The 23,632-nt window shown below is 46.2% G+C and overlaps 1 protein-coding gene across 8 annotated transcripts in view; it reads left to right on the top strand.

The window, feature by feature from the left end:
* The window catches only part of LOC139557481 (segment polarity protein dishevelled homolog DVL-1-like), a 48,612-nt gene extending 26,265 nt beyond the window's left edge, over positions 1 to 22,347 (top strand). For 3 of the 8 annotated variants that reach the window (XM_071372349.1, XM_071372355.1, XM_071372354.1), the window contains 12 exons: positions 349 to 487; positions 606 to 650; positions 835 to 928; positions 1,041 to 1,110; positions 5,821 to 5,960; positions 6,811 to 6,887; positions 7,319 to 7,419; positions 7,741 to 7,818; positions 7,971 to 8,105; positions 8,575 to 8,742; positions 9,161 to 9,379; positions 20,294 to 22,347. In XM_071372349.1, the coding sequence (XP_071228450.1) occupies positions 349 to 487; positions 606 to 650; positions 835 to 928; positions 1,041 to 1,110; positions 5,821 to 5,960; positions 6,811 to 6,887; positions 7,319 to 7,419; positions 7,741 to 7,818; positions 7,971 to 8,105; positions 8,575 to 8,742; positions 9,161 to 9,379; positions 20,294 to 20,853 (1,826 nt within the window). In that variant the 3' untranslated portion in view covers positions 20,854 to 22,347. Of the gene's footprint in view, positions 1 to 348; positions 488 to 605; positions 651 to 834; positions 929 to 1,040; positions 1,111 to 5,820; positions 5,961 to 6,810; positions 6,888 to 7,318; positions 7,420 to 7,740; positions 7,819 to 7,970; positions 8,106 to 8,574; positions 8,743 to 9,160; positions 9,380 to 9,662; positions 9,714 to 18,933; positions 18,972 to 20,293 lie in introns of all 8 variants that reach the window. The other 5 variants (XM_071372357.1, XM_071372356.1, XM_071372351.1 and 2 more) reach the window with 5 other exon arrangements.
* The last annotated feature ends 1,285 nt before the right edge of the window (positions 22,348 to 23,632 follow it).

Genomic DNA, 23,632 nt, shown 5'->3' with positions numbered 1-23,632 from the left:
TTGGCCCAGTTGGTCGCTGATATCAGCTCATTCAGCTCTGAGTTGTCTTTCACTGTGTCACTTTTGTGTTATGATGTAAAGTATGCCATTCAGCTGACACTTTTATCCAAAGCGTCTAACAGTCTTGCGAGCATACATTTTTCACGTATGGGTGGTCCTGGGATTAGAACCCAATATCATGGTGTTGCAAGAGCCATGCTCTTCTAACTGAGCTACAGAAGACCACCGTGGAGTGACACATAGGTCAAAGATGGACATGTGACCTTCTATCCAAGTGTTAACATTAGTTTTGTTGGTATCTGACTGTTGATATCTGACCTGTTGTTGTTTTGTCCCTCGTATCAACAGTCCCTCGAATCAACGGCCACTCTAAGTCGGAGCGCACAGCAAGGGACTCCGCCATGGGCTACGACAGTGCCTCAGTAATGAGCAGTGAGCTAGAGTCCAGCTCCTTCGTCGACAGTGAGGAAGATGAGGACGCTAGCAGGTAGATGCTTCCTCTTTCTCTCACTCTCTTTATGTCATCTTCCTCTCTTTTCATCGGTGGTTCTTTACTAAATAAAATCACCATATCCCCTCTGACCTCTTCCCTTTTCCTGCTCCAGGGGTGCTGCCCTGCGGCTGACCCTGTGCTGCTCTCAACCTGCAGTGTATGTTGTGTGGTGGGGCTGGGTACTGTTATCTAAAGAGAAAGATAGTCGCACACTCTATATATGCTCTCAGTTATTGAATGTTTAAACACCAGTGTTTTAGCACACAGTGCCTTCTTCAGGGTTTCCCTTGTTTCTGTATCATGGACCAATGTATATTGTATTGAGATGAATTGTGTCTCAGACTCAGCAGCTCCACAGAGCAGAGCTCGTCCTCTCAGCTGATGCGCAGACACAAACGCCGCAGACGGAGGCACAAAGTGACCAAAATAGACAGGGTGAGTTCCCCTCACAGGTTTTCCTACATCCCATGTGCCTGTGAAAAAGAAATAACCACAATGGTTATGTGAATATCTTTGTGACTGTTTTATTTGCCTCCTTCCTTTCCAGTCTTCGTCTTTCAGCAGCATCACCGATTCCACAATGAGTCTCAACATCATCACTGTCACACTCAACATGGGTACGGCTTTCCCCTTTTAATGTATCTCTTTTCTCTCTGACTCTTTTTTCTACTAAATATCATCAGAGTTCATAGTGTTTGATACAGATATATCAGGGTCCATAGTGTTTGATACAGATATCATCAGAGTTCATAGTGTTTGATACAGATATCATCAGAGTTCATAGTGTTTGATACAGATATTAACAGGGTCCATAATGTTTGATACAGATATCATCAGGGTCTATAGTGTTTCACACAGATATCATCAGAGTTCATAGTGTTTGATACAGATATCATCAGGGTCTATAGTGTTTCACGCAGATATCATCAGAGTTCATAGTGTTTGATGCAGATATCAACAGGGTCCATCATGTTTGATACAGATATCATCAGGGTCCATAGTGTTTAATACAGATATCATCAGGGTCCATAGTGTTTAATACAGATACAGATATCATCAGGGTCCATAGAGTTTGATACATATATCATCAGGGTTCATAGTGTGTGATACAAAAATCATCAGAGTCCATAGAGTTTGATATAAATATCATCAGACTTATAGTGTTTGATACAGATATCATCAGAGTTCATAGTGTTTGATACAGATATCATCAGAGTTCATAGTGTTTGATACAGATATCATCAGAGTTCATAGTGTTTGATACAGATATCATCTGGGTCCATAGTGTTAGATACAGATATCATCAGGGTCTATAGTGTGTGATACAGATATCATCAGAGTTCATAGTGTTTGATACAGATATCATCAGAGTTCATAGTGTTTGATACAGATATCATCATTCATAGTTTTTGATATAGAAATCATCAGAGTTCATAGTGTTTGATACAGATATCATCAGAGTTCATAGTGTTTGATACAGATATCATCAGAGTTCATAGTGTTTGATACAGATATCATCAGAGTTCATAGTGTTTGATACAGATATCATCAGAGTTCATAGTGTTAGATACAGATATCAACAGGGTCCATAGTGTTTGATTCAGATATCAACAGGGTCCATAATGTTTGATACAGATATCATCAGGGTCCATAGTGTTTAATACAGATACAGATATCATCAGGGTCCATAGTGTTTGATACATATATCATCAGAGTTCATAGTGTGTGATACAAAAATCATCAGGTCCATAGTGTTTGATACAGATATCATCAGAGTTCATAGTGTGTGATACAGATACCATCAGGGTCCATAGTGTTTGATACAGATATCAACAGGGTCCATAATGTTTGATACAGATATCATCAGGGTCCATAGTGTTTAATACAGATACAGATATCATCAGGGTCCATAGAGTTTGATACAGATACAGATATCATCAGGGTCCATAGAGTTTGATACATATATCATCAGAGTTCATAGTGTTTGATACAGATACCATCAGGGTCCATAGTGTTTGATACATATATCATCAGAGTTCATAGTGTTTGATACAGATATCATCAGAGTTCATAGTGTTTGATACAGATATCATCAGAGTTCATAGTGTTTGATGCAGATATCAACAGAGTTCATAGTGTGTCATACAGATACCATCAGGGTCTATAGTGTTTCACGCAGATATCATCAGAGTTCATAGTGTTTGATGCAGATATCAACAGGGTCCATAGTGTTTAATACAAATACAGATATCATCAGGGTCCATAGTGTTTAATACAGATACAGATATCATCAGGGTCCATAGAGTTTGATACATATATCATCAGAGTTCATAGTGTGTGATACAAAAATCATCAGGTCCATAGTGTTTGATACAGATATCATCAGAGTTCATAGTGTGTGATACAGATATCATCAGACTTATAGTGTGTGATACAGATATCATCAGAGTTCATAGTGTTTGATACAGATATCATCAGGGTCCATAGTGTTAGATACAATTATTATCAGAGTTCATAGTGTTTGATACAGATATCATCAGAGTTCATAGTGTTTGATACAGATATCATCAGAGTTCATAGTGTTTGATACAGATATCATCAGAGTTCATAGTGTTTGATACAGATATCATCAGAGTTCATAGTGTTTGATACAGATATCATCAGAGTTCATAGTGTTTGATACAGAATTTGTCAGAGTCGATAGTGTTTTATGCAGATATCATCAGAGTCCATTGACTGTAAACAGACTTATTTCTGTCTCTCCCCTATCTCCTCCATAGAGTTTGATATAAATATCATCAGACTTATAGTGTTTGATACAATTATTATCAGAGTTCATAGTGTTTGATACAGATATCATCAGAGTTCATAGTGTTTGATATAGAAATCATCAGAGTTCATAGTGTTTGATACAGATATCATCAGAGTTCATAGTGTTTGATACAATTATTATCAGAGTTCATAGTGTTTGATACAGATATCATCAGAGTTCATAGTGTTTGATACAGATATCATCAGAGTGCATAGTGTTTGATACATATATCATCAGAGTTCATAGTGTTTGATACAATTATTATTAGAGTTCATAGTGTTTGATACAGATATCATCAGAGTTCATAGTGTTTGATATAGAAATCATCAGAGTTCATAGTGTTTGATACAGATATCATCAGAGTTCATAGTGTTTGATACATATATCATCAGAGTTCATAGTGTTTGATACAGATATCATCAGAGTTCATAGTGTTTGATACAATTATTATTATAGTTCATAGTGTTTGATACAGATATCATCAGAGTTCATAGTGTTTGATATAGAAATCATCAGAGTTCATAGTGTTTGATACAGATATCATCAGAGTTCATAGTGTTTGATACAGATATCATCAGAGTTCATAGTGTTTGATACAATTATTATCAGAGTTCATAGTGTTTGATACAGATATCATCAGAGTTCATAGTGTTTGATATAGAAATCATCAGAGTTCATAGTGTTTGATACAGATATCATCAGAGTTCATAGTGTTTGATGCAGATATCAACAGAGTTCATAGTGTGTGATACAGATACCATCAGGGTCTATAGTGTTTCACGCAGATATCATCAGAGTTCATAGTGTTTGATGCAGATATCAACAGGGTCCATAGTGTTTGATTCAGATATCATCGGGGTCCATAATGTTTAATACAGATACAGATATCATCAGGGTCCATAGTGTTTAATACAGATACAGATATCATCAGGGTCCATAGTGTTTAATACAGATACAGATATCATCAGGGTCCATAGAGTTTGATACATATATCATCAGGGTCCATAGTGTTTAATACAGATACAGATATCATCAGGGTCCATAGAGTTTGATACATATATCATCAGAGTTCATAGTGTGTGATACAAAAATCATCAGGGTCCATAGTGTTAGATACAATTATTATCAGAGTTCATAGTGTTTGATACAGATATCATCAGAGTTCATAGTGTTTGATACAGATATCATCAGAGTTCATAGTTTTTGATATAGAAATCATCAGAGTTCATAGTGTTTGATACAGATATCATCAGAGTTCATAGTGTTTGATACAGATATCATCTGGGTCCATAGTGTTAGATACAGATATCATCAGGGTCTATAGTGTTTGATACAGATATCATCAGAGTTCATAGTGTTTGATACAGATATCATCAGAGTTCATAGTGTTTGATACAGATATCATCATTCATAGTTTTTGATATAGAAATCATCAGAGTTCATAGTGTTTGATACAGATATCATCAGAGTTCATATTGTTTGATACAGATATCATCAGAGTTCATAGTGTTTGATACAGATATCATCAGAGTTCATAGTGTTAGATACAGATATCAACAGGGTCCATAGTGTTTGATTCAGATATCATCAGAGTTCATAGTGTTTGATACAGATATCATCAGAGTTCATAGTGTTTGATACAGATATCATCAGAGTTCGTAGTGTTTGATACAGATATCATCAGGGTCTATAGTGTTTCACGCAGATATCATCATAGTTCATAGTGTTTGATGCAGATATCAACAGGGTCCATAGTGTTTGATTCAGATATCAACTGGGTCCATAATGTTTGATACAGATATCATCAGGGTCCATAGTGTTTAATACAGATACAGATATCATCAGGGTCCATAGAGTTTGATACATATATCATCAGAGTTCATAGTGTGTGATACAAAAATCATCAGGGTCCATAGTGTTTGATACAGATACCATCAGGGTCCATAGTGTTTGATACAGATATCATCAGGGTCCATAGTGTTTGATACAATTATTATCAGGTCCATAGTGTTTGATACAGATATCATCAGACTTATAGTGTGTGATACAAAAATCATCAGGGTCCATAGTGTTTGATATAGAAATCATCAGAGTTCATAGTGTTTGATACAGATATCATCAGAGTTCATAGTGTGTGATACAGATATCATCAGAGTTCATAGTGTTTGATACAGATATCATCAGAGTTCATAGTTTTTGATATAGAAATCATCAGAGTTCATAGTGTTTGATACAGATATCATCAGAGTTCATAGTGTTTGATACAGATATCATCAGAGTTCATAGTGTTTGATACAGATATCATCAGAGTTCATAGTGTTAGATACAGATATCATCAGAGTTCATAGTGTTTGATACAGATATCATCAGAGTTCATAGTGTTTGATACAGATATCATCAGAGTTCATAGTGTTTGATACAGAATTTATCAGAGTCGATAGTGTTTTATGCAGATATCATCAGAGTCCATTGACTGTAAACAGACTTATTTCTGTCTCTCCCCTATCTCCTCCAGAGAAGTATAACTTCCTGGGTATCAGTATCGTGGGGCAGAGTAACGACCGGGGGGACGGGGGGATCTACATCGGCTCCATCATGAAGGGAGGAGCTGTGGCTGCAGACGGCAGGATAGAACCTGGGGACATGCTCCTACAGGTACACCCACTATTAATGAACCTAACGTTTATTCTCTATGTAATGTTCTAAGGTTATTCTGTATGTTGCATTCTGCGTGAGATTTTTTGACCATATTTGTATGGTTTGTTGAGGGAATGAGCCAGTGCTTGCAAATGGAAAAACTTGCTTTGTGATTTCCATAGCATTCCCAATGATGTTTGGATACAGTGTGTTTGACACAATGAGGGAAAGGGGAAACAGGTCCTGTGTTTCTGCCTAGCTTTGTTGTGACCTATTGACAACCATCTGTAATGATCCTCATCACCTCCCTCCCCATAAACCTCTTTTCTACGAGTTGTTTTTCTGCCTTTCCTTTTCCTTCCTGTTGTTAGTTCTCTTTGACGTCTGTATGGCTGGACTCAGACTAACTTCTCTGGCCACGCCTCCTCTTGTACACAACATACATGGTGGCTGATCACTAGTTATTGTGGATTCAGCATATATTAACCTAATTTATTGTGGAGCCAGTGTTTTTACACCCATACATACATACATGCAGTATAAAGCTGCTTAGGATTTACTAGCTTTTATATGCGTCTGAAAGCCCACTTGTGTGTGTGTGTGTGTGTGTGTGTGTGTGTGTGTGTGCGTGCGTGCGTGCGTGCGTGCGTGCGTGCGTGCGTGCGTGCGTGCGTGCGTGCGTGCGTGCGTGCGTGCGTGTGCGTGCGTGTGACAATAGTGCCCTGGAGAAATAACTTGTAGACTGCAGAGTCCTAAAGCACATGTTTATTTTGTGTTTCTTTATTCACTTGTTACTTTTGTCCAACCACCACATTTTAAAGACATGATCTGTGAACATGGACGTTAACTGTCTGCTTGTGTTCCCTAGGTGAACGATGTGAACTTTGAGAACATGAGCAACGATGACGCTGTGAGGATCCTGAGAGAGATTGTCTCCAAAACAGGGTAAGAGCAGTACTGTGTTAGAATGCAGGATTGTTAACGATAACCCAGAAAACATTTCAAGAGATGTTAAACTGTTGCGTGTGAACATAGTCACAGGTCAGGACAGACAGTCAAAGAACATGGCTGTTGGGTATTTACAGGATTTAAAGCTGAGCGATGGTAAGACTGGAGTATATTAGTGTTTTATTAGAGGTATTGGTTGATGCTGACCTCTGATTGGATAACAGTGGGTTTGTATTTTAAACAGCTCCTGCATGATTGACTATTGTATAATACAGACTAATATTTCTCTCCATAAATCTTGTAGTTCAACCAATCATTTCCTTTCCTCTCTATTGTTTCCTCTTGTTCCTTTAACTGTGCAGGAGCTGTAGAAGTGAGTAGAATGTTTATATGTATTGTAACTGATGGTCTCCCCATGTGTTCTCCAGTCCTATTAGTCTTACTGTGGCCAAGTGTTGGGACCCGTCTCCGCGAAGCTACTTCACCATCCCCCGGGGTAAGACACTCACCGATGTTCCACCAACAACAGGTTATTACCACTTACAAACAGGGTTCTCAAACTCTGCTGGAAACTCACTTTAGAAACTTTTAAAATACTTTTTGAAACGTTTTGAAAATCTAAGTGTTTGTGCTTATAAATTCAGTTAGAGTAGAAGTTTCACCACAAATACTGGCTAACTCACAGTATATGATGGAGGTTATGTGTTCTAACTGGCTGTGTGTGTGTGTGTGTGTGTGTGTGTGTGTGTGTGTGTGTGTGTGTGTGTGTGTGTGTGTGTGTGTGTGTGTGTGTGTGTGTGTGTGTGTGTGTGTGTGTGTGTGTGTGTGTGTGTGTGTTATGTTTGTGCAGCTGAACCAGTGAGGCCCATCGACCCTGCTGCCTGGATCTCCCACACAACTGCCCTGACCGGACCCTACCCACACTACGGTATGACCACACTATGACCACAGTCACACACACAAACTACTGCAATCACTAGACATCGCTGCACTCTCACTGTCCTAGAAAGGCCACATACTTAACATGTTGTCAGTCACTGTCTGTGATTGTGCTGTGTCTCAACCTCCTCTCCCCTTCAGAATTTGACGACTTGCCGCTATCTGCGAGTAAGACGGACATATCAACCATCGTCAAGGTGATGCAGCTGCCTGACTCTGGTCTGGAGATCCGGGACAGGATGTGGTTGAAGATCACCATTGGCAACGCTGTCATCGGTGAGAGGGACTGGGGGACACTGACTACTACTAATAATGTACCATTTAAATTGAGTAAATTAAGGGTTTAAAGTTGGACTTGAAACAGCAATCACTTCCCTTACTGTTAAACTGTGATGTCTTTTGCAAGACATTTCCTTGATAGTGTCAACATAACATCTACTTGCTTGATGTGGTGTAGTTAGTGTATGATACCAGTATTATAGGGTAATATAATCCTGTATGTGTGTGTGCTGTTGTAGTGCAGACTACAGTCTTCTTATCCTGTGTGTGCTGCTATGTCACGTGGTGGACTGGCTCTACTCGACATTGTGAGGTTGTGATTCAGACTACAGTCTTAAACAGTGTGTTGCTGTGTGTGTCGCTGTGCCAGGTGCTGACGTGGTGGACTGGCTCTACTCGACATTGTGAGGTTGTGATTCAGACTACAGTCTTAAACAGTGTGTTGCTGTGTGTGTCGCTGTGCCAGGTGCTGACGTGGTGGACTGGCTCTACTCGAGGGTGGAGGGCTTCAAGGACAGGAGAGATGCCAGGAAGTATGCCAGCAGTCTGCTGAAACATGGCTACCTGAGACACACCGTCAACAAGATCACCTTCTCAGAGCAATGCTACTACACCTTTGGAGACCTCTGCCAAAGTACTGACACTGAGCCACTTTGACAGTCATATATTATCTACTGGATTGTATCGTTAGAAGTGTATTTTTACTTGTGTTATTTGTACTGTAGAGTCCAATGTGTTAAGTGTACTGTAGAGTCCAATGTGTTAAGTGTACTGTAGAGTCCAATGTGTTAAGTGTACTGTAGAGTCCAATGTGTTAAGTGTACTGTAGAGTCCAATGTGTTAAGTGTACTGTAGAGTCCAATGTGTTAAGTGTACTGTAGAGTCCAATGTGTTAAGTGTACTGTAGAGTCCAATGTGTTAAGTGTACTGTAGAGTCCAATGGTAGTGTGTTTTTTACCTGTTATGGAGGGGCTACCTCACTAACTCTCTCTCTCTGTCTGTATGTCTGTCTATCTCTCTCTCTCTTTATTATCTTTTGCTCTCTCTTTCAGACATGGCGTCTCTCAACCTGAACGAGGGTTCCAGTGGTGGGGGCTCTGAGCAGGACACCCTGGCCCCCCTCCCTCCCCCTGCCACCAACCCATGGCCCCTGGGGGGTCAGCCATTCCCCTACCCCCCCTTCCCCTCCGCACCTGCAGGCTTCCCTCCGGGCTACTCAGACCCCTGCCACAGTTTCCACAGTGGGAGTGCTGGCAGCCACAACAGTGAGGGTGAGTCTGCAGGTCAGGGCTGCTAACTCTAACTTCCTCATCAATATGAATGGGTCAGAGTGGATGACTCATTTGACCATATACTGTATGTCACCACGTTACTTTTCATGACAGCTAATGTCAACTGTTAACAAAGTATTGTATTTAAATTCCATAAGGCATATGGCTGTTCAGGTTAGCCTGTTTGGCCTGCTTGGAAATTAAGTTGACATAAGATGTCACACGCACAGAGATACATATTTATTTAATAGAGGGTGTTCTAAAATGGTCTTATATTGTCAAGGTCGATCATGATTCAACATGGTTCATGCAGAGGACAGCTCTTCAGTACTGGGTGTGTACACTAAGTACCGTATCTGCTTTTGGCTGATTATTGCTTGCACGAAATGATCAAATGAGGTCCCACCCTCCCATCAATTCTTGAACTATATTTTGTTTGATTTCAACATGACACTACACAATACATAGCTCTGTTGCTGTTGCACGGTTTGTAATCGTTCCGACATCGTACTGCACTGGGGGAGAGTGGCATCAGGGTGGGGTGGTAATAACTAGCCTGTATGGAGATTTTTGGTCTTTTGTTTCACATTTGTCATCATATTGCTCTTCTGTCTGATTTCCAGCTTCTGTTCAAATCACTATGAAGTCAATCATCCAGACGTTGTCATCACATGGTTTTAGTCAACTCCCATTATTTCAAACGTATTCCCATTGCATTCAGACCTCATTGTCCTGGACTGTGCTGAATGGTAGAGAGGTGTGATACGGTAATGAGACAGTTTCTTAGGGCAGAAGAGTGATGAGGATGAATCATCAGTAGGACAGTTGTAGGACTGAGGGTATGTTCACATCTCAACCATTAGAGTAACAGGACATTTGTTGGCGAGTATCTGAGGACATTTCATTGCTCTAACTCATCATTCAGTGAGTTTGCTGTAAAGTAAGTTAGGCTGCAGTTGGACCAGAACAGGATAGGGGATAGACTAGAATTAAATAGAGGGAGCCGCTCTGGGTTAGATGGGGCTCGGCTTGACTGGGTTTGAAAAGGTTAGGTTAGGTTAGGAGGTGATAGCAGTAGACAGGTTGGGTTAGGAGGTGATAGCAGTAGACAGGTTGGGTTAGGAGGTGAGAGCAGTAGACAGGTTGGGTTAGGAGGTGAGAGCAGTAGACAGGTTGGGTTAGGAGGTGACAGCAGTAGACAGGTTGAGTTAGGAGGTGAGAGCAGTAGACAGGTTGGGTTAGGAGGTGACAGCAGTAGACAGGTTGGGTTGGGAGGTGACAGCAGTAGACAGGTTGGGTTAGGAGGTGACAGCCGTAGACAGGTTGGGTTAGGAGGTGACAGCAGTAGACAGGTTGGGTTAGGAGGTGACAGCCGTAGACAGGTTGGGTTAGGAGGTGAGAGCAGTAGACAGGTTGGGTTAGGAGGTGACAGCAGTAGACAGGTTGGGTTAGGAGGTGACAGCAGTAGACAGGTTGGGTTGGAAGGTGACAGCAATAGACAGGTTGGGTTAGAAGGTGACAGCCGTAGACAGGTTGGGTTAGGAGGTGACAGCAGTAGACAGGTTGGGCTGGGTTGGGAGGTGATAGCAGTAGACAGGTTGGGCTGGGTTGGGAGGTGATAGCAGTAGACAGGTTAGGCTGGGTTGGGAGGGGACAGCAGTAGACAGGTTAGGCTGGGTTGGGAGGGGACAGCAGTAGACAGGTTAGGCTGGGTTGGGAGGTGACAGCAGTAGACAGGTTAGACAGGTTATGCTGGGCTGGGAGGTGACAGCAGTAGACAGGTTAGACAGGTTAGGCTGGGCTGGGAGGTGACAGCAGTAGACTGGGTTAGACAGGTTAGACTGGGCTGGGAGGTGATAGCTGTAGACAGGTTATGCTGGGTTGGGAGGTGACAGCAGTAGACTGGGTTAGACAGGTTAGACTGGGCTGGGAGGTGATAGCTGTAGACAGGTTATGTTGGGTTGGGAGGTGACAGCAGTAGACAGGTTATGCTGGGTTGGGAGGTGACAGCAGTAGACAGGTTATGCTGGGTTGGGAAGTGACAGCAGTAGACATGTTATGTTGCGTTGCGAGGTGACAGCAGTAGACAGGTTATGCTGGGTTGGGAGGTGACAGCAGTAGACAGGTTAGACAGGTTATGCTGGGCTGGGAGGTGACAGCAGTAGACAGGTTAGACAGGTTAGGCTGGGCTGGGAGGTGACAGCAGTAGACTGGGTTAGACAGGTTAGACTGGGCTGGGAGGTGATAGCTGTAGACAGGTTATGCTGGGTTGGGAGGTGGCAGCAGTAGACTGGGTTAGACAGGTTAGACTGGGCTGGGAGGTGACGGCAGTAGACAGGTTATGCTGGGTTGGGAGGTGACGGCAGTAGACAGGTTATGCTGGGTTGGGAGGTGACAGCAGTAGACAGGTTATGCTGGGTTGGGAGGTGACAGCAGTAGACAGGTTATGCTGGGTTGGGAGGTGACAGCAGTAGACAGGTTATGTTGGGTTGGGAGATGACAGCAGTAGACAGGTTATTCTGGGTTGGGAGGTGACAGCAGTAGACAGGTTATGTTGGGTTGGGAGGTGACAGCAGTAGACGGGTTATGTTGGGTTGGGAGGTCAAAGGTAGACATGTTATGTTGAGTTGGGAGGTGACAGCAGTAGACAGGTTATGTTGGGTTGGGAGGTGACAGCAGTAGACAGGTTATGTTGGGTTGGGAGGTGACAGCAGTAGACAGGTTATGTTGGGTTGGGAGGTGACAGCAGTAGACAGGTTATGTTGGGTTGGGAGGTGATAGCAGTAGACTGGGTTATGCTGGGTTGGGAGGTGATAGCAGTAGACAGGTTAGGCTGGGTTGGGAGGTGATAGCAGTAGACAGGTTAGGCTGGGTTGGGAGGTGATAGCAGTAGACAGGTTAGGCTGGGTTGGGAGGGGACAGCAGTAGACAGGTTAGGCTGGGTTGGGAGGTGATAGCAGTAGACAGGTTATGCTGGGTTGGGAGGTGACAGCAGTAGACAGGTTAGGCTGGGTTGGGAGGTGATAGCAGTAGACAGGTTAGGCTGGGTTGGGAGGTGATTTCAGTAGACAGGTTAGGCTGTGCTGGGAGGTGATAGCAGTAGACAGGTTAGGGTGGGTTGGGAGGTGATAGCAGTAGACAGGTTAGGCTGGGTTGGGAGGGGACAGCAGTAGACAGGTTAGGCTGGGTTGGGAGGTGATAGCAGTAGACAGGTTATGCTGGGTTGGGAGGTGACAGCAGTAGACAGGTTAGGCTGGGTTGGGAGGTGATAGCAGTAGACAGGTTAGGCTGGGTTGGGAGGTGATTTCAGTAGACAGGTTAGGCTGGGTTGGGAGGTGATAGCAGTAGACAGGTTAGGCTGGGCTGGGAGGTGACAGCAGTAGACAGGTTAGGCTGGGCTGGGCTGGGAGGTGATAGCTGTAGACAGGTTAGGCTGGGCTGGGAGGTGACAGCAGTAGACAGGTTAGGCTGGGCTGGGAGGTGACAGCAGTAGACATGTTAGGCTGGGCTGGGAGGTGACAGCTGTAGACAGGTTAGGCTGGGCTGGGAGGTGACAGTAGTAGACAGGTTAGGCTGGGCTGGGAGGTGACAGCTGTAGACAGGTTAGGCTGGGCTGGGAGGTGACAGCAGTAGACAGGTTAGGCTGGGTTGGGAGGGGACAGCAGTAGACAGGTTAGACAGGTTAGGCTGGGCTGGGAGGAGATAGCTGTAGACAGGTTAGGCTGGGCTGGGAGGTGATAGCTGTAGACAGGTTAGGCTGGGCTGGGAGGTGATAGCTGTAGACAGGTTAGGCTGGGTTGGGAGGTGACAGCAGTAGACAGGTTATGTTGGGTTGGGAGGTGACAGCAGTAGACAGGTTATGTTGGGTTGGGAGGTGACAGCAGTAGACAGGTTATGCTGGGTTGGGAGGTGACAGCAGTAGACAGGTTATGTTGGGTTGGGAGGTGACAGCAGTAGACAGGTTATGTTGGGTTGGGAGGTGACAGCAGTAGACAGGTTATGTTGGGTTGGGAGGTGACAGCAGTAGACAGGTTATGCTGGGTTGGGAGGTGACAGCAGTAGACAGGTTATGCTGGGTTGGGAGGTGACAGCAGTAGACAGGTTAGACAGGTTAGGCTGGGCTGGGAGGTGACAGCAGTAGACAGGTTAGACAGGTTAGGCTGGGCTGGGAGGTGACAGCAGTAGACTGGGTTAGACAGGTTAGACTGGGCTGGGAGGTGATAGCTGTAGACAGGTTATGCTGGGTTGGGAGGTGACAGCAGTAGACTGGGTTAGACAGGTTAGACTGGGCTGGGAGGTGATAGCTGTAGACAGGTTATGTTGGGTTGGGAGGTGACAGCAGTAGACAGGTTATGCTGGGTTGGGAGGTGACAGCAGTAGACAGGTTATGCTGGGTTGGGAAGTGACAGCAGTAGACATGTTATGTTGGGTTGCGAGGTGACAGCAGTAGACAGGTTATGCTGGGTTGGGAGATGACAGCAGTAGACAGGTTATGTTGGGTTGGGAGGTGACAGCAGTAGACAGGTTATGCTGGGTTGGGAAGTGACAGCAGTAGACAGGTTATGTTGGGTTGGGAGGTGACAGCAGTAGACAGGTTATGTTGGGTTGGGAGGTGATAGCAGTAGACTGGGTTAGACAGGTTATGCTGGGCTGGAAGGTGACAGCTGTGACAGGTTAGGCTGGGATGGGAGGTGACAGCAGTAGACAGGTTAGACAGGTTAGGCTGGGCTGGGAGGTGACAGCAGTAGACAGGTTAGGCTGGGCTGGGAGGTGACAGCAGTAGACAGGTTAGGCTGGGCTGTGAGGTGAAAGTTGTAGACAGGTTAGGCTGGGCTAGGAGGTGACAGCAGTAGACTGGGTTAGACAGGTTAGGCTGGGCTGGGAGTTGATAGCTGAAGACAGGTTAGGCTGGGCTGGGAGAGGACAGCAGTAGGCAGGTTATGCTGGGCTGGGAGTTGATAGCTGTAGACAGGTTATGTTGGGTTGGGAGGTAACAGCAGTAGACAGGTTAGGCTGGGCTGGGAGGTGACAGCAGTAGACAGGTTAGACAGGTTAGGCTGGGTTGGGAGGTGACAGCAGTAGACAGGTTAGACAGGTTAGGCTGGGGTGGGAGGTGACAGCAGTAGACAGGTTAGACAGGTTAGGCTGGGCTGGGAGGTGACAGCAGTAGACTGGGTTAGACAGGTTATGCTGGGTTGGGAGGTGACAGCAGTAGACATGTTATGTTGGGTTGCGAGGTGACAGCAGTAGACATGTTATGTTGGGTTGGGAGATGACAGCAGTAGACAGGTTATGCTGGGTTGGGAGGTGACAGCAGTATACAGGTTATGCTGGGTTGGGAGGTGACAGCAGTAGACAGGTTATGTTGGGTTGGGAAGTGACAGCAGTAGACAGGTTATGCTGGGTTGGGAGGGGACAGCAGTAGACATGTTATGTTGGGTTGGGAGGTGACAGCAGTAGACATGTTATGCTGGGTTGGGAGGTGACAGCAGTAGACAGGTTATGTTGGGTTGGGAGGTGACAGCAGTAGACAGGTTATGTTGGGTTGGGAGGTGACAGCAGTAGACAGGTTATGTTGGGTTGGGAGGTGACAGCAGTAGACATGTTATGTTGGGTTGGGAGGTGACAGCAGTAGACAGGTTATGCTGGGTTGGGAGGTGACAGCAGTAGATAGGTTATGCTGGGTTGGGAGGTGACAGCAGTAGACAGGTTATGCTGGGTTGGGAGGGGACAGCAGTAGACAGGTTAGACTGGGCTGGGAGGTGACAGCAGTAGACAGGTTATGCTGGGTTACGAGGTGACAGCAGTAAACAGGTTATGTTGGGTTGGGAGGTGTTAGCAGTAGACAGGTTATGTTGGGTTGGGAGGTGACAGCAGTAGACAGGTTATGTTGGGTTGGGAGGTGACAGCAGTAGACAGGTTATGCTGGGTTGGGAGGTGACAGCAGTAGACAGGTTATGTTGGGTTGGGAGGTGACAGCAGTAGACAGGTTATGCTGGGTTGGGAGGTGACAGCAGTAGACAGGTTATGTTGGGTTGGGAGGTGACAGCAGTAGACAGGTTATGTTGGGTTGGGAGGTGACAGCAGTAGACAGGTTATGTTGGGTTGGGAGGTGACAGCAGTAGACAGGTTATGCTGGGTTGGGAGGTGACAGCAGTAGACAGGTTATGCTGGGCCGGGAGGTGACAGCAGTAGACAGGTTATGTTGGGTTGGGAGGTGACAGCAGTAGACAGGTTATGCTGGGTTGGGAGGTGACGGCAGTAGACAGGTTATGCTGGGTTGGGAGGTGACAGCAGTAGACAGGTTATGCTGGGTTGGGAGGTGACAGCAGTAGACAGGTTATGCTGGGTTGGGAGGTGACAGCAGTAGACAGGTTATGTTGGGTTGGGAGATGACAGCAGTAGACAGGTTATTCTGGGTTGGGAGGTGACAGCAGTAGACAGGTTATGTTGGGTTGGGAGGTGACAGCAGTAGACGGGTTATGTTGGGTTGGGAGATGACAGCAGTAGACAGGTTATGTTGGGTTGGGAGGTGATAGCAGTAGACAGGTTAGGCTGGGTTGGGAGGTGATAGCAGTAGACAGGTTAGGCTGGGTTGGGAGGGGACAGCAGTAGACAGGTTAGGCTGGGTTGGGAGGTGATAGCAGTAGACAGGTTATGCTGGGTTGGGAGGTGACAGCAGTAGACAGGTTAGGCTGGGTTGGGAGGTGATAGCAGTAGACAGGTTAGGCTGGGTTGGGAGGTGATTTCAGTAGACAGGTTAGGCTGGGTTGGGAGGTGATAGCAGTAGACAGGTTAGGCTGGGCTGGGAGGTGACAGCAGTAGACAGGTTAGGCTGGGCTGGGAGGTGATAGCTGTAGACAGGTTAGGCTGGGCTGGGAGGTGACAGCAGTAGACAGGTTAGGCTGGGCTGGGAGGTGACAGCAGTAGACATGTTAGGCTGGGCTGGGAGGTGACAGCTGTAGACAGGTTAGGCTGGGCTGGGAGGTGACAGCAGTAGACAGGTTAGGCTGGGCTGGGAGGTGACAGCTGTAGACAGGTTAGGCTGGGCTGGGAGGTGACAGCAGTAGACAGGTTAGGCTGGGTTGGGAGGGGACAGCAGTAGACAGGTTAGACAGGTTAGGCTGGGCTGGGAGGAGCTGGCTGTAGACAGGTTAGGCTGGGCTGGGAGGTGATAGCTGTAGACAGGTTAGGCTGGGCTGGGAGGTGATAGCTGTAGACAGGTTAGGCTGGGCTGGGAGGTGACAGCAGTAGACAGGTTAGACTCGGTTGGGAGGGGACAGCAGTAGACAGGTTATGTTGGGTTGGGAGGTGACAGCAGTAGACAGGTTATGTTGGGTTGGGAGGTGACAGCAGTAGACATGTTATGTTGGGTTGGGAGGTGACAGCAGTAGACAGGTTATGCTGGGTTGGGAGGTGACAGCAGTAGATAGGTTATGCTGGGTTGGGAGGTGACAGCAGTAGACAGGTTATGCTGGGTTGGGAGGGGACAGCAGTAGACAGGTTAGACTGGGCTGGGAGGTGACAGCAGTAGACAGGTTATGCTGGGTTAGGAGGTGACAGCAGTAAACAGGTTATGTTGGGTTGGGAGGTGACAGCAGTAGACAGGTTATGTTGGGTTGGGAGGTGACAGCAGTAGACAGGTTATGTTGGGTTGGGAGGTGACAGCAGTAGACAGGTTATGCTGGGTTGGGAGATGACAGCAGTAGACAGGTTATGTTGGGTTGGGAGGTGACAGCAGTAGACAGGTTATGTTGGGTTGGGAGGTGACAGCAGTAGACAGGTTATGTTGGGTTGGGAGGTGACAGCAGTAGACAGGTTATGCTGGGTTGGGAGGTGACAGCAGTAGACAGGTTATGCTGGGCTGGGAGGTGACAGCAGTAGACAGGTTATGTTGGGTTGGGAGGTGACAGCAGTAGACAGGTTATGCTGGGTTGGGAGGTGACGGCAGTAGACAGGTTATGCTGGGTTGGGAGGTGACAGCAGTAGACAGGTTATGCTGGGTTGGGAGGTGACAGCAGTAGACAGGTTATGCTGGGTTGGGAGGTGACAGCAGTAGACAGGTTATGTTGGGTTGGGAGATGACAGCAGTAGACAGGTTATTCTGGGTTGGGAGGTGACAGCAGTAGACAGGTTATGTTGGGTTGGGAGATGACAGCAGTAGACAGGTTATTCTGGGTTGGGAGGTGACAGCAGTAGACGGGTTATGTTGGGTTGGGAGGTCAAAGGTAGACATGTTATGTTGGGTTGGGAGGTGACAGCAGTAGACAGGTTATGTTGGGTTGGGAGGTGACAGCAGTAGACAGGTTATGTTGGGTTGGGAGGTGACAGCAGTAGACAGGTTATGTTGGGTTGGGAGGTGACAGCAGTAGACAGGTTATGTTGGGTTGGGAGGTGACAGCAGTAGACAGGTTATGTTGGGTTGGGAGGTGACAGCAGTAGACAGGTTATGTTGGGTTGGGAGGTGACAGCAGTAGACAGGTTATGTTGGGTTGTGAGGTGACAGCAGTAGACAGGTTATGTTGGGTTGGGAGGTGATAGCAGTAGACTGAGTTATGCTGGGTTGGGAGGTGATAGCAGTAGACAGGTTAGGCTGGGTTGGGAGGTGATAGCAGTAGACAGGTTAGGCTGGGTTGGGAGGTGATAGCAGTAGACAGGTTAGGCTGGGTTGGGAGGGGACAGCAGTAGACAGGTTAGGCTGGGTTGGGAGGTGATAGCAGTAGACAGGTTATGCTGGGTTGGGAGGTGACAGCAGTAGACAGGTTAGGCTGGGTTGGGAGGTGATAGCAGTAGACAGGTTAGGCTGGGTTGGGAGGTGATTTCAGTAGACAGGTTAGGCTGGGTTGGGAGGTGATAGCAGTAGACAGGTTAGGCTGGGCTGGGAGGTGACAGCAGTAGACAGGTTAGGCTGGGCTGGGAGGTGATAGCTGTAGACAGGTTAGGCTGGGCTGGGAGGTGACAGCAGTAGACAGGTTAGGCTGGGCTGGGAGGTGACAGCAGTAGACATGTTAGGCTGGGCTGGGAGGTGACAGCTGTAGACAGGTTAGGCTGGGCTGGGAGGTGACAGCAGTAGACAGGTTAGGCTGGGCTGGGAGGTGACAGCTGTAGACAGGTTAGGCTGGGCTGGGAGGTGACAGCAGTAGACAGGTTAGGCTGGGTTGGGAGGGGACAGCAGTAGACAGGTTAGACAGGTTAGGCTGGGCTGGGAGGAGATAGCTGTAGACAGGTTAGGCTGGGCTGGGAGGTGATAGCTGTAGACAGGATAGGCTGGGCTGGGAGGTGATAGCTGTAGACAGGTTAGGCTGGGCTGGGAGGTGACAGCAGTAGACAGGTTAGACTCGGTTGGGAGGGGACAGCAGTAGACGGGTTAGACAGGTTAGGCTGGGCTGGGAGGTGACAGCAGTAGACAGGTTAGGCTGGGTTGGGAGGGGACAGCAGTAGACAGGTTAGACAGGTTAGGCTGGGCTGGGAGGGGACAGCAGTAGACAGGTTAGGCTGTGCTGGGAGGTGTGTGTAACTCTGTTGTTCCCTCTGTTTCTGCTGGGCAACGGTAGACTGATGGACCAGGTAGTCCCAGGACTCTGGGGATCCGGTAAGCTAACAGCTAGCCCACTCGCTACTACCTCTATTTCTCTGCTACCTGTACCTCTCTCTCTCTCTCTCTCTCAATCCATCAGAACTTTTTATCTTGCCTCCTCTCTTGCTCTTTGCCCTCTCCTCTCTCTACATTTCTAAATATTTCTGTCTCTCTTTAGATATATATATACTGGGTAAATATATATATATATACACCTCGTTCTCCTCATACCATAGCGTTTAAGGTTATTGTTTCCCGTGCTTCTCCCTCTGAGTGTGTGAGTGTATGCGTGTGTGTTGGTGTGTGTCCATACTGTTTCTGCTCCTGTGGCTGTGTCTGTTTGACTCCTCTCCTGACCGTCTGTTCTCCCTCTCTGCACTTGTGGGCATGTGTTGGTTGGTACTGTGCTGCTGTAGTCTCAGTCAGAGATGTGCATGACTCAGGAGGATCCGTTCAGGCCAAGCCTTGCACTATCATTCTCACTGCTAGGGGGCAATCATTCACCACTTTACCCAGTACTGTTGGGCTCATTGCTTATTGAAAGGTGGGGGAAATGTTTGATCATGATGATAATGTTGTACACCTGTATCAGTACGATCGTTTTCATCTTTCTCTGTACAATTAAACACTGTGATGCGGAATGGATTTCTTTCTCCGAGAACAGATCATAAAAGCACCATTTGTTGGGCTGTTACCAATGCAGTGCTCCAATGTTAAAATGTGTCTTTGATGCAGGTGTATCGTTACATTTGTATCAATAAAATCCAGAGGGGAGTCCATAGTCAGCATTGATAGGTGGCAGAGTGGCATCTCAACCTGCTGGGCAAAAACTGGTTGAATCGATGTTGTTTTTACATCATTTCAACAACAAAAAGTTCAATGTGATGACGTCGAATCAACATGGAAAACTGATTGATTTGAAAAAAAATCATTAACGTAAGGGAATTTCATTATTTCACTCAACTTTAACCTAAATCCAATTATATGAATTGTTTTGTTGATTTCACTTTGAATTCAGGTTAGTTGACAACTAACCAAATGTAAATCAAAACTAGACGTTGGACTGACGTCTGTGCCCAGTGGGAAGTCGGTCTGGGATTTGGGGGAGAAAAAGCCAGGGAATTATCATGTGTTTATCTTTGATTGTTAACAACTAGGTCTGTATAGTGGATGGGAATTATAATGAATGTTCAACCACCATGATTATCACAGCAATGGGAGCCAATTCAGCCAACTGTTCAAAATCAGTAATAAGTAGCTGCTGATGTGTGTCTGGTGTTGTTTAACCAGGTGAGAGACTGCCCAGCTGACGTGTGTGTGTCTCTGTCCTCTCCTAGGAAGCAGAAGCAGTGGATCCAACCCCAGTGTGGGTACTGGAACAGGGAAGGGCCCTAGCCGACGCTCCTCCCCACAAGAAAAGGGTCACAGATCCACATGCAGTGAATCCGAGCCACCGGGCATCCTAGGGGCAAGGCGCCCTGGCGATAGGTCCGCCAGCCAGTTGAGTCATCACAGCAGCCATGCCCACTCCAGCAACAGCCACGCCCGCTCGGGTTTCAGCCATGCCCAGTCTCACAGGAGCCACTGTCACTCACAGAATAGCCACGCCCACAGCCACGCCTCCTTCACCTACAAACACGCCCCTTTCACCCAGCCTGGGCTTGGCTCATGTGGCCACAGTGAGCGAAGCCACGCCTCCTCCTACGGCCCCCCCGGCCTGCCCCCCCCATACTGCCTGGCCCGGCTGGCCCCTAAGACCTCCGTCAGCAACAGCACCCCTCCCGGGGCCCCCCCGGTACGGGAGCTAGGAGCCGTCCCCCCTGAACTCACGGCCAGCCGCCAGTCCTTTCAGCACGCTATGGGCAATCCCTGTGAGTTCTTTGTTGACATCATGTGACAGACAGGACAGTGCCTTTTAAAAACTCGCTGAGCACAAACAACTCCCCCGTCCAACTGCCTGACACCTCTCCGTCCCGCCTCTCCTTTTCTTCTTTTCCTCTCTGCTACTGACTATCCCTGAGTTGAGAATGTAGACGCTGGTCCTCTCCCCTCCCTCCCTCTGATGTCGGAGCAGGGGAAGACAGCAGACTAGAGCACAACAGAACAGATGAGAGTCCTGCTATCACACAAACACACAGAGCCTCAGTGTCTGATCTGAACCCCTGCCAGCTCCTTTGTATTGACGTGATGTGTACAGTTTGTAAAATCGATGTGAGTGGTGTTCAATGTGGTGATCCTTGTGCGCTGCCACACAGACAGTCCAGTCCTGAGAGCATGTACTTACTCTATGTGGAGTACGACTACCTGCTGTTTGTAGAACCAGACATCCAGGCCAACTGACTGGGTCTGGATCTCAATCCCCCAGACCCACCCAGAGCTCTGGAAGAGGAAAGCCCGCCAGAGGCTCTGGATTCCCAGCCAGCCTCCTAGCATGTCACCCTTTACACAAACTTCCACTGTTTAGCCCATAATACCAAAACTCCTGCTCTAACTGACTGACCTGCTATCTTATCCCGTATGCAGCTGGTCCCCCTACATAATATGTCATGGTCTCCCTGCATACCAGATAAGATAGCATATCAGTAATCGAACTAGTCAAAGCTAGCCTCAGCCCATTTGACAGCCCTTGTATTTGTCCAACTTCATAAGGGAGACACTGTAGCCAGTTGTTAGTTTAAATTTGGGGGGTAGTGCCTCTTGCCAATGGTCTAAATGGAGAATCCATACACTGGAGAATTGTAGTGATATTTATGTGATCATTATGTTGCATTGAAGGTCAGTGTCATACCTCTCTCTATGACACATAGACAATCACACATAGTTTCCCTCTGTGTGACTCAGTGGCCAGGTTATGGCCACTGTCCTAGATGTGCTTTGTCCAATGTCTCATTAATAATGCAGTCAATTGACCCGTGACCTCCACAACAGAGGTCTACTACCTGAAACAGAACTAAGCTGATCATCACCAGTTAAAGACAACAGGGTCGCTGAAAGTGGATGGATGTCCCCCTCCAGTCATCAGTGTTGACTGAAACAGAGATAACCAAAGCTTCACACAGTGAGGTGTGTAGTTCTGTACAGTGTAGGTATTGTTCTGTGATATCACCAGATGATTTCTGATGAAAGATTCTTCTTGTGAAACAAATGAATAAAGCTGTGTTTGAGTCTACCGACAACACAGAAACGGTGTGGTGCATAAGACCTTTCTATCACGGCACTCTCCTAATTATTTGAGCACTTTTTCATTGTCTCGCTCTCTCTCTGGCCCTTTAGTATGAAACACTGTTTGCAATCAAAGCTTCGTCCGTCATTTTGTTTCTTTACAAAAAGAGGAATAAATTGTACATAGAAATGTATTATATATAAGAATAAAAAAATATATATGTACAAAGATTTTGTCTGTTTTTCTCTTCTAAAAAACAACATTGTGAACTATGCAATTGATGTGCTTTTTAGTTGTACATACAGAAACCAGAAAAAAAGGTTGGTTAGACAACTTTTAACTGTATTAGATGATGCTAAGTGTTATATAGCTCAATGGTAGCCAATAGTCAGAATTGCATTTACTATATTTAACCAGCAGTAGGAGACATCCAGCCATGTGAGGTATTTATTGTTATATTTGTCCTATTCCGTATTCACCCATTCAAGTAAACAATTTGTGAAATGTTGAATTTGTAGAATACATTTAGAAATAGCAGAAGTGATATAAATTAGTGTTTTCAGATCAAAATGAAATCTGTTCAAAAAGACTAGGCCAGATGAGTATCCTTCTGAGATCAAGCAAAAAAAAGATTTTGGAATTATTATATTAACTCAGCAAAAAAAGAAACTTCCCTTTTTCAGGACCCTGTCTTTCAAAGATGATTCGTAAAAATCCAAATTACTTCACAGATCTTCATTGTAAAGGGTTTATTAAACACTATTTCCCATGCTTGTTCAATGAACCATAAACAATTAATGAACATGCACCTGTGGAACAGTCATTAAAACACTAACAGCATACAGACAGTAGACAATTAAGGTCACAGTTATGAAAACTTAGGACACTAAAGAGGCCTTTCTACTGACTGAAAAACACCAAAAGAAAGATGCCCAGGGTCCCTGCTCATCTGCGTGAACGTGCCTTAGGCATGCTGCAAAGAGGCATGAAGACTGCTGATGTGGCAATAAATTGCAATGTCCGTACTGTGAGATGCCTAAGACAGCGCTACAGGTAGACAGGATGAACAGCTGATCGTCCTCGAAGTGGCAGACCACATGTAACAACACCTGCACAGGATTGGTACATCCGAACATCACACCTGCGGAACAGGTACATGATGGCAACAACAACTGCCCGAGTTACACCAGGAATGCACAATCCCTCCATCAGTGCTCAGACTGTCCACAATAGGCTGAGAGAGGCTGGACTGAGGGCTTGTAAGCCTGTTGTAAGGCAGGTCCTCGCCAGACATCTTCACTGACGAGTCCCGGTTGGATTCGGGGGGGTGATGGTCGGATTCGTGTTTATCTTTGAAGGAATGAGCGTTACACCGAGGTCTGTACTCTGGAGCGGGATCGATTTGGAGCTGGAGGTTCCGACACGGTCTGGGGTGGTGTGTCACAGCATCATTGGACTGAGCTTGTTGTCATTGCAGGCAATCTCAACGCTGTGCATTACAGGGAGGACATCC

Source organism: Salvelinus alpinus, chromosome 28, assembly GCF_045679555.1.
Source record: "Salvelinus alpinus chromosome 28, SLU_Salpinus.1, whole genome shotgun sequence".
In the NCBI taxonomy this organism is placed as follows: Eukaryota; Metazoa; Chordata; class Actinopteri; order Salmoniformes; family Salmonidae; genus Salvelinus; species Salvelinus alpinus.
This window is presented reverse-complemented; position numbering and strand designations above follow the sequence as displayed.